Source organism: Alnus glutinosa, chromosome 11 (genome assembly GCF_958979055.1).
Source record: "Alnus glutinosa chromosome 11, dhAlnGlut1.1, whole genome shotgun sequence".
NCBI classification, from domain to species: Eukaryota; Viridiplantae; Streptophyta; class Magnoliopsida; order Fagales; family Betulaceae; genus Alnus; species Alnus glutinosa.
The window spans coordinates 6517816-6529452 of NC_084896.1; the positions used below are offsets into that span (position 1 = coordinate 6517816).

The 11637-nt window shown below is 36.5% G+C and overlaps 2 protein-coding genes across 2 annotated transcripts; both read left to right on the forward strand.

Annotated features, from left to right (window-relative positions):
* The first annotated feature begins 3802 nt into the window (after positions 1-3802).
* On the forward strand, positions 3803-4165 carry LOC133881044 (brassinosteroid-responsive RING protein 1). Its single transcript, XM_062320007.1, has one exon. The coding sequence runs from the start codon at positions 3803-3805 to the stop codon at positions 4163-4165; it is 363 nt and encodes a 120-aa protein (XP_062175991.1).
* Positions 4166-10408: 6243 nt separating this feature from the next.
* Positions 10409-11420, forward strand: LOC133882076 (germin-like protein subfamily 1 member 20). Its single transcript, XM_062321179.1, has 2 exons — positions 10409-10591; positions 10749-11420. Exons 1-2 carry the CDS (start codon positions 10465-10467, stop codon positions 11288-11290), a joined length of 669 nt encoding a protein of 222 aa, XP_062177163.1. The 5' UTR covers positions 10409-10464; the 3' UTR covers positions 11291-11420.
* Positions 11421-11637: the final 217 nt, after the last annotated feature.

The following is an 11637-nucleotide window of genomic DNA, read 5'->3' on the forward strand; positions in this document are numbered from 1 at the left end:
AAAAATAAACTAATAAACATTGAAATAAATGAATAAAAAAAAGGAGCGAGAGCGGATTCAAAAGTAACCAATAACAGGTCTAATATCTTTACATAATCTTTACTGGCTTATATCCCCCAATATATGCGGATTTTTTATTTATTATAATTTAGTCTTTTATATATACGTCTAGGGTCTATGACCAACTGAGTAACCTTAGATGTCCAACCCTAAGCGACTTTAGATGGTATAAGGATGTTTTCTATTCTAGAGTCATGCTAAGAGATGATAGCAACCAACCGTTTTGGAAAGAAAAATTCATAAACAATCTGCCTCACGTCTTTGCCCATAAGATCAAAGAAGTCTTAGTCAATGAGAACAATGTGATAGATTATGATAATCTCACTTACGGGAATATCATAAGTACTATCCAGAAAGAAGGTCTAAGAATGTGTATCGATATGAAAATATCGAATCAAGCCAATAAGGATAAGAAAAAGGCTAAGTATGAAATGAGTAATTTCTGTGAGCAGTATGACCTACATATATATATATATATATATATATATATATATATATATATATATATATATATATATATATATATATATATATATATATAATTCACAAATTTCAAAAGTCGCTTTCAATCACAATTTTCAAAAGTTTTTCAAATATCATATGATCCACACTAAGAAACAAACTGATCGAAAGATAAAAGTTTAGGCAAAATAAAAGCAAAGGAATAAGAATATCGGACATGTATGTAAGCATTAAGTAAAGCAAATTCAAATATATGAACAAAAAACATTTTAATTAACGCACCTGATAAAAGGGCTTACATCAAATCTTAAAAGAAGACATGATTTTTCAGCTCCAAAGTTTCTGATGAGCAAAATCTTAAACAAACAGTCATTGTAGAAAAGAACATTAATCAATAAATATTTTGCTGCAATTTCATCTCTTAATCCCAAATTTGTAGACTTTTTTTTTTCTTTTTCTTTTTTCTTTTTGTAAAGCAATTAAATAGAAATAAAATAAATTTGAAGTCTTTGTCATGTGGAAAAATTCCATTGGTTGTTTCCCTAAAGCCTGTGCAGCTCGCGCCGAATCAGTAGAGTTTTGCTTTGTTGCAGGCACCTTGGCCTGCTCCAACTACATCTCTGCATGGGTGGCCGAGCTGATGGCTTTCGTTAGGGAGAATACGGGGTGCATAGACACACTATAGTGAATAGCCACGTTCAATCCTTCGACAAATCGTGCCACTTGTTGTGCCTCCGTCTCCATCATGAGATTTTTACATGCTAATAGACAATAGAATTCGTCTATGTAGGCCTAAATTGACCTACTACCTTGCCTACACTCCGGGTACTGTTGGAATAACTGTTGCTCAAAATTCGGTGGCAAGAATTGTGCCTTGAGGTGCCGCTTAATATTTAGCCACAAAGTCCTAAGCCATTTTCCTTGCTGGGCGTGTGAAATTTGCAGCTGTTCCAACGAAGCAGAGGCTCTTCCCTCGAATTTATACATCAACAATTTCACCTCGTGGTCTTCAAGAATACACAGGTATTTGAAGAACCTCTCAACCTCTGTCACCCAATCAAGGAAATCTTCTCTGTGAAGATGACCGCTGGATGATGGGACACCAATCTTTATCTGGTAGACGTGAGTTTCCCAGCCAATATAATCGGCGTGCATTCAATGACCTCCGTATGTACCTCTATAACTATTAACTAGCACCTCCATAAGATTCTCCTCCAAACTTGGCGCCGCCGCACTTAAAGCCTCCATGTCTTGTGTCGCTACACTTGACGCCTCAACATCCGGCACCCCTTCAGCCCATTCTGCCATTCCTTCTGAACCCTAGTTTAGAGAAGTCCTTCATTGTCAATTAAGTTTTCCTCAAGCCGATTTATAGGAGCAGGAAAATGGTGATGAATAGACAATACTCGAATTCCGTCATCATCCTGAGCCCCGTCATTCCCATTATTCTGAACAGGTGCTACGTGCATTGGAGTGAACGCTAGCTTCCTATAGATCATGTATCAATTGTTGTGGTTTTTGTTGTAGTTCTTGCTACAATTGCGCAATCGACTGCTCGATAGAATGCTCAAACTTCAGTAGTTCGGCTCTCAAAAGAACCTCCCTCTAAAGGTCGGTGTCATTAGAGGGTTTGCTATCGTTGTTCTAGTTGGCCATTGACTTTGGATAAAGCTGATCGACTCTGATACTACTTGTCGTAGCAAATAGCAAAAAAAGAACACAAACAGAAGCTAGCTTGTACGTCTTCTGAACAAAAAATAAAAATAAAAATGGGCGGCACAGAAGAGAGGGTGAGAAGGAAGGCTCTTCCCTCCAATCTAGGGGCGGCAAAACACATGGGCGTGTCGGGTTCGAGTTAACCCGTTTACGCTTGATACAACACAATCCAATTTAATTAACGGTCCGACATGTCAACCTAAATACGACACGTTAATTTTATGGGTAACATAACACGACCCGTCTGGCCGGTTTACTTAATGAGTCGTGTGGGTTTACACAACCTGATTGACCCAAAACAAAGACGTAATATAGGCGAACCCACCCGAGGTAATTATACAGATGAAATAGGATAAACTCTGTTGTTCAATCTAGCTCTGACCCATTAGATTGCTTGTTGCAATACTTTGATCACAGTAACTAACAGGGTTACCAACTTATGAGATAAAACCAAATACTGTTCTTTATTTTTACGTACTCTGGGTTGAGCGTCAAGGCCTCTTGGTAAATCATTTCCTTCATTTGCTCCTCTCCAAAGTGTTGCTGCTCAAAGCAAAGGAAAATGGCTCTATATATGCAGTTGATTCCTTGACGGAGAGGCCGTTGAGAGAGGGGGAGAGGGAGCGGCAAGCCGACAACCTTTCAAGCAAATAGGTTTGAGGGGCTGAGGCCTGAGAGTGATTTAATTTAGGGTTTCACGGTTTTAGCCTTTCTTTTGCTTTAGTTTTACTGTTTTATGGTTTTATGGTTCTGGGTTTTAAGTTTTATTATTTTTTTTTTTTGAAAAAAGGTAAGAGGAATTATCCACGGGTTGACCCATTTGACCAGTATATTAAACATGTCATAAACGGGACAATCCATTTAAATTTAATCTTAACCTTAGAACTTGTCAAATTAGTAGACCGCCTAAAAAATTGACACCTTTGCTCTAACCTAATATTTACAAAGGAGGTAAGAAAGACTCACTTGCTAGATAGAACGTTCCCAAAGACGAAAGAGGAGAGAAACTCTCTCGATCACTCTTACTGTTAACAGCATGGATCCAACGCTACTCACATGTTGATATTTTAAATAATTGTTAATTTTTTCTAGCTTGTTAACCAACATGCTTTATTACGTTACTTCATCTGGGGTGGCCGGTCAGAGTTTTAATTAATAAATACAACTCTCTGCTGATGTGGGGTCGGCGCCGGCCCTGCCGCCTCGCGGATATCCAAGTTCAATAGCTACTTAAAATATACTATGTAGAACAAATTCAAACACTAATTATTATAGCATATGAATTAGAAAAAGTCCCCCAACCTCCACAAGTCAGAGCTTTAAAAAATAATAATAATAAAAATAAAATAAAAAATAGAGAGCTGTACTGGTCAGCACGGACGCTTTTTTTGGTATATAAGGAACGTTTCCTCCAGGTTTCCTTCGTATCAGCTTTCACACAAAACAAACAAGAAAAATGATTTGTCTTCTGCTTTCTCAGTCTCCTTTGTGCATGGCCACCATTGTCTGCTACACATGCATTTGGGTCCCATTCCTGCAACTCAAGAAAGCTTTTGCCATGACGATGGGCTTCGTCTTCTTCAAGTCTCCGCCTGTGGAGAGCTTCACTCAGGCCTACCTTCCGGCAACGAGGTTTGAAGACATGCAGAGGAACAGCACTAGTAGAGGAAACGACGACAATGTGGAAGAGATGTGCTCTATTTGCTTAGTGGAGTTCGAGAGGGAAGACGTGGTGAGCCAACTGTCCAGATGTCGCCACGTTTTCCATTTCCACTGCATCGAACGGTGGCTACACCGAAATAACTTCACCTGCCCGCTCTGTAGGTCTTTGTTGTTTTCTAATGTATATAATACTTGTCATTCCAACTGTGGCGGTGGCACTATTTCACGTATCCCCTCGTACTTGGATTTTGCTTTGCATCATTAATTTGATGCTTTCTCTCAAAGGGGGGAGTTGCTGTAAATCATGCAAAAGTTTGTTTACATTGTATGATATTCATCATCCTTTTCTTAGCTAGGAAAAAAATACTTGTTCTTTTTGTAGATTACAAATTAAACCTGGGAAAAAAAAAATTCTATTTAATATATTGCTATTTACAACCACTACAAGAGAGGGATTCTGGAGAGAGAGAGAGAGAGAGAAATTTTCCGGCAAGATCCGACAGAGTTTCCGTCAGGAGAAGGACAGTCGGCTGGAGAGAGAAAGATTTGCCGGCGAGATCCTGCAAAGATTCTGTCGAGAGAGATTATCCGGGGAGAAGAACAAAGAGAGAGAAGATCGAGAGAGAGGAAGAGAGACAGAGAGGGGAGAGGGAGAGGCCAAACGTTTGGGATTCCCCTCCCAACACGTTTGGGATTCCAAAGAAGGAAGAAGAAATTAATTTCTCTTATAACAAACGCCAGGTTGATTTTTTCTTTTGTGGCATATCTTTGTAAAACGCCAGTTAACAAACAAAACATTCCTAGCTTGCGTTTATATATGCACGATGAATGTTACAATTTCTTGTCGTATAATTTTATGTGTTTGGAAAAAATTAAGTGAAAACATTTTCTGGCGTTTATATATGTGTCAAGAATGTTACAATTTCTTGGTGTTTAGACATAGGCTAGAAAAATACGAATTTACTAGCGTATATACAAAGGCTAGAAATTTTTGGAAAAATCAAAATCTCCCGCCTAGCTAGCTATCTCTTACTTTTGCGCTCGGTCTAGGTCTCTCTCGCTTTTCGTTTCAGCTAAACACATATAGAGCTAGCTCTGTTTCTCAGCCTTAAGAAATCTTAACTCGGATGATGATATGACAATGAAAATCAACATTTTGATTAAAATAAAAAAAAAAAAAGTAAAAAGGTTAGTTCTGTTTTAGCTGGGGCAGTAGGTTTAAATCTTTTCTTCGACGGAAGTTGATGAGTGTGCTAATTAAAATAATCCCTCAATGGAATTAATTAGGTTGTTGTTTGACAGGAGAATCCAGGTGTTAACTGTTTGTTGATTTTTTTATTTTTTTATTTTTGGGTTGAAAATATACGTTTTTATTATTAAAAAAAAAATTATGATCTGCAACAAGTCAACGGGGCTGTTCACATCAGGTTTTTTCTTTTGCTTTGGCATCTTTCCTCAGTGCTTTGCAAATCTAAGAATCATTAATTACTTTGATCTTTGTCTTCATCATAGTTCCAAACTTTTGGAGGGCCTCCATTAATTAAATTAATGGGTATCTGAGTATGAATATTAACATGTGATCGAGCACATGATTTGGAGAGCCCTGCTTAGATGCTTAAAGAAAAATTAGAAGAGGTTTTCTTTAGTTTTTTTTAATGATTTAGATTAAAGTTTTCAATGAGACATAAAGTAGAATTAAATTTGAACCGTTGAAAAATATTCAAAGATTTCTCGTAAAAGACAAGGCCTACTTGGGCCAAGAGACAAGATCACTTAGGCCAAAGGACCGGGTAGCTGGATCGAATTGGGTTATCAAACCAGTGATTGGCGCGTGCAAGTACATTGCACGCGTGAAACAGAATGTGAAGCAGTTGCCAGCATCGAGGCTCGTGGTAATAAAATTTGTATTTTATTTATTTTCTTGCTTATTTTAATTGTGGTAATAAAATATGTGCTGATTAATTTGATAAGTAATGTATATTTGGTTTATTGAGCTATTTCATAATTGCGGTCTAAACTAGAAATTTCAAACTAGATTTGGTTAATTTATTCTGTTCCTTAAGAGAATTTTCATTGTGATAGTGGCCATTAGAGGTTTAAAATTGTACAGATCCTGTTAAAGTACTTATTAAAGAGATATCATCATGTATTTATTATTATATTTATGGATATGTGGAAATCTTGTATAACATCGTACGTTTACTTTTGTTGTTGAACGATAATTGACACTATTGTGAATGTTAATTAACAATGTTGAAAAGAATTTTATAATTTTTTTTATTTTTTTTATTTTTTATGATATCATTATGTATTTATTATATTTGTTTCAATTGAACGTCCTGTTTATTTGTATTTATATAATTTTTTTCTTAAGTTTATCTAGATTTTGTTGTGGCGCGGCCTTAATTATGTTCCAGATGCTCACATCCGGTTCTGGGCTTTTATAGTATGAATTAACCTCATACCTATTATCCAAATTGCTGTCACTGTTTAACTTTGGGGTGGCCCCTCATAAGGATCATCAATTCTCAACCGTCCGAGGTGAGAATTAGGTTAATTGGTCTGTATATCCAACGGTATAGGATGGAGATGGGTATTGGCTCTTACAAGCCCGTTTGGTTGTGCTTTTGGGAGGGTCATTAGCCATTTTCTGCCCCCAAATTATGCAGTCTAGGCGAGAAAGCGATTATTTTTGTGCTCTCTAGAAGAAGCTTTTCATGTCGGGTGCCCTAAACGCGAAGAGGACGAGAATTCACTATAATCAAGTTGTTAGAATTTTTTTTATAGAGCAAGTCGTGGGATTTATCTATTTCGAACCGTCTAGGGTGTTAGGCCACTTGTTGGGGACGTGATTCCATAATCTGGAATAGAATAATTACTGTTTTATGTGTTTTAAGAAGTTTAGGATGAAATTTGATGAAAATTACTAGGATAGATTGATAAATCTAAGAGAAACAGGTTCAGGCACATTTGAGGATGCCAACCTCCAATAGTCCAACCAAACACAATTCAGCAATTCCAAAGATACCTACTAGAACTACTATTGAGACTTTATATGCAGTCCTTTACAAAATGCAACCCCAAAAGACATAAAACGACGGGAAATGCTAAAAACCTCCTATTAGGTCCCACCCAAGAGTTCATAGATCATTCCTCTAAGACGACACCTACTAGTAAAGACATAAAACGACTCTAACTTGTGAATAAACGCATAACCCTAAGCTAGTCAAAACACGCTGTTTTGACAAGCCTTTCTAGAGGCCAGCTGGAATCGCACCTCTCACTTGTCCACTTCAAATGCTGTCACGTAACTGATCTTCAGCTAACTCCAGAATTTCATCTTATCTCTTCTTCTCTTCCTTTCTAGCAAAATCGCACCTGTATTATTTTCCATCGACTTAATTGTGATGGATCTCAATCTAAGTGGACACCGGGCATTCCGGCTTTATTATTTTATTTTATTTTGCGTCCATGTGACGCAGAATCTAAGGACAGATTTGGTGGCTGTGGGTATTTATTACCTAACGTGTATGTGTTTGCGTCGATGTGATGTAACGCAGAATCTAAGGACTGATTTGGGGGCTGGCTTGTACGCAAGAATAGAAAAACTTAGATTTGAACACGTCCATGTCGTGTTTAATTTACAACATTAAAGGCTATTCATATTCTATCTGTTCAACCAACCATAAAATTGTCTTCTACGTTCTATACCCGAGGAATGCTTCTGGCACAAGCCGCTCCCAGCAGAAGAATAGTCTGTTTAAGTATAAGATTTTTTGATTTAAAATAACAATTGTAAAATATTTAAAAAAGTGATTTTTAAAAGAATAGTTAAACATTTGACAAAATCTTAGTTTAAACTTTAAAATTACAAATTAACAATTAAAATTTTGCGTTTTAAAAAATCACCCACTTACTTGCGAGTTAAAAAAAGCAGATTTTTTGTATTTTCAAATCGTAATTTTTAAACATACAGTTTCCAAACGATTTTTGTTCTGCGATTTGGTTTAAAATCGTATTTATTGTTTATAAAATCGCAATCCTAAACGCACCGAAGTAAAATGAATTTGCTGCTCATATATATATATATATATATATATAGTTGAAAATGTTTTTGGGTATTCTGAATTTAAAAACATTGCAACTGTTTCATGTGAAACTTACGTTTGGTAAGCTTAATTGAAAAGTCAATGTCGTTATGGTAAATGGTGATAACCGTTTACAAGTAAAATCCTCTTCGGACATATTAAAGGCCCACTCAAGTCCAATATATATAGTCTGTTACCCCTCGGAGATGGTCCGATCAATGGTTTAGGGACCTTGGAAGAAAGGACCATAAAAGAAAAGGTATTTTGAGAATCCCTTTAGTTACGTCTTACCAGCCTATTCAAGCTTGACTTGATAAGGGAAGAATATGTAGAAGCACCCCCCAGGGAAGCCATTCATGAGAATATATTAGCTACCATCCATAACGGACCTTTCACCTCCGATGCTTGCCATATCAAACCAACTTGCCTTAACAATGACAGTCCTATAAGTAAAGGAAACAAACCTTACTACGAGGTATGCACATTTTTTTTCCTAGCATTCTCTTGCCTCCTAACTTCGTTCAAAAACACTACACTAACTTAGGCATTGCAATGTCTTCTGGTGGTACGTCCAACGAGTCATCCATATCTATTTTTGTCTTAATTTACAGATATTCTCAACTGAAGTAACGGTGTGCGGTCAACTGTACCAACAGTAAATAAAAGATAGAATTTTCAAAAGAGTAATGATACATACTATACCCTTGTCTCCACCACTATCCTACGATGTTAACATAACACTTCAATCCACACTTAGATAATCTATTGTTAAATAATAATAAAAAGAAGTTCAATAATAAATTGGTAATACTATATCAATATAGTAAGATGGTAATAGGACGTAAGTATAATATATAGCATTAGCTCGACTTCACGTTGAAAAAGTATAGTACATCAAATATTGCCAATCTCATCCACGTCATCAAGCAAAACATGTTTCAGAATTTGAGATTCCTTATTCCCGAGTGAAGAGAGTGCAAACAAAACCCAAAATAAGGAAAGGAGAGTGGGAATAAAGGATGTGTGTAGGTATGCGTATAATAGAGATAATTTATACAAGGGGTGGTGTCTATGGCTTTTCTTTTATTTTTTATTTTAATTTTAATATTTTTTTTTCAATACTATGAAGTAATTTGGTCATTTTCAATAAATTTGGATGGAATAAATGCACATTGGACGCTGCGTGGTGTGCATGAGTTGATTGGAGAGGGCATATGGCAACTAGAACTTGAATTAGGGGCCTGATTGCTGCATTTTAAAATTAAATTGCATGAATTTATTTCCCCCAAATACCTACAAACCTTTCAAATCCTGATAAACCATAACCGGAAGAGAAAAAGACAGAAAGGAGTAGATATGAATATGTTGTGGTATGGAGACTGTCTGGACGGGCAGCACAACCTGTTTGGACAAGAACTCTAGAGATACTAGATTAATTTTGGGGCGTATGGACATACAATATATTCTGTCTGAACATGAGTTTCAAGAAGTGACTTTTTTGGTGCATGTCCGGACTGTGCGATGGTGTACGTGTCCGAACATGTGGGGTATCAATTTATGGAACCTTAGGGAAGTCCAGACATCACCGCCCAAAAACTCTGATTTTTTTATTTAAAGACTGAAATGAGACTGTTGTTATGGAAAAATTGTGGAAACACTGAGAGATCTTTTCTAGGTTTTCTATAGAGGAGTTTAAGAGTTGAATAGTTTAATCAACGTCTCTGGATAGTAAAAGTCTCTGAATAGAAATATATTCTCCATCATAGTAAAATCTGCTACAACTTTGTGAACGTAGCTTTTAGTTGTGAACCACGAAATCTTATGTTCTATTATGATTTGTTTAATTATCTTTATTTTGTTTTATTCTTATTTTCACATCTATAGAGAATTGAAAAATATGACATATTTGCCTTGGCATGGTACATATATATTCGTTATCTAGGAAAGCTTTTTCTTGAAGAGCAAAAGATCGAAGATCTATAAGCTAAATAAGAAAAGATCAAGTCATTTGACTTGGAACATTTCGTGCTATTTCAAATATTTCAGCTTAATATTTTGAATGGCACAGATTGCACCGGTTAGGACAGGGTCAACTACACATGCATAAGTGAGGTGCTTCAGCCACGTCATTTTCTGAACATACAATTAATCACATTAAGGTTTCTGCGGATTGGAGCAAAGTAACGTAAGAACTACTCCATCAATTGCAGTGGTCGGATTTGGCTGCATTTCTATTATGTGCAAATTACGTTTTAAGAGGTCCAATAATGGTCGGTTAATTCACCCACTAAATAAAAATCTAAATGGATAACTTACAAAGTCTTACAAGCTAGGTTCCATCTAGTGAAAAACATAGACTGGTTCATTGACTCCCGGCTATAAATAGATATGTTCCCATGAGCGCAACATCTCTCACTCCTCACATAACCAACAACTCACCGAATACAGAAGCAAGAGATCGTAACCACAGATAAGGATGAAAGGGGTTCCTAATTACCTTGTAGCTTTGGCACTCATGGCTTTGGCATGCTCCCTTGCCTCTGCCTTTGACCCTTCTCCTCTGCAAGACTTTTGCGTTTCAACTAACAGTTCCCTCGATGGTGGTATGCACACATTCTTCTTCTTCTTGTTATTATTATTATTATGTTCTTTTGAAGTCATTTGATGCATCTCCATTCTTTTCTCTCATCTATGGCATCTACATATCAATGTAATTTTGCTGGTATCTTGCGTGACATTAACAAACTTTTTTCTTTGCAGTATTTGTGAATGGAAAGTTCTGCAAGGACCCAAAGCTTGTCACTCCCAATGATTTCCTCTTTTCAGGACTAAACATTCCTGCAAGCACTGAAAATCAGCTAGGGTTCAATGCTACTCCTGTGGGTGTGGACCAATTATTTGGCCTCAATACACTAGGTATATCCTTAGCTCGTGTAGACATTGCACCATACGGCGTAAATCCACCCCATACTCATCCTCGTGCCACAGAAATTTTCTTAGTCGTAGAGGGTACTCTGTTAGCTGGCTTTGTCTCATCCAGCCCAGATAACCGCCTTTTCGCCAAAATTCTAAATCCGGGAGACTTATTTATCTTCCCATTTGCTCTCATTCACTTCCAGATTAATGTAGGAAAGACTAATGCTGTTGCTTTTGCCAGTTTTAGTAGCCAGAATCCTGGAACCATCAATATAGCAAATAATGTTTTTGGATCCAATCCTCCTATTGATCCGAATGTTCTCGTCAAGGCCTTCCAATTGGACAAGAATGTGGTTGAGTCTCTTCAGAAAAAATTCAGTACTTAGAGAACTATATATATGTAGTAGCCAAAATGAACCAATTGATGGTTTGAATAAGTTTGACATGTTTCCCTTGTTGTAACATCGTAGCAATATATAATTATAGTAAAATAAAATGGCTGCTTATGTACTCTCATATTCTTCTCTTTTCTGGTATCTAAGGTACGTAATACGGTGTGTTTGAAATATCACTTCTAGCTAATTTCTTTTGGTACATGCCCTTTGCTTCCTCTTTTCTAAAAAAATAAACTTATAAACATTGAAATAAATGAATAATAAAAAAGGAGCGAGAGCGGATTCAAAAGGTAGCTAATAACATGTCTAATATCTTTACATAATCTTTACTAGCTTAT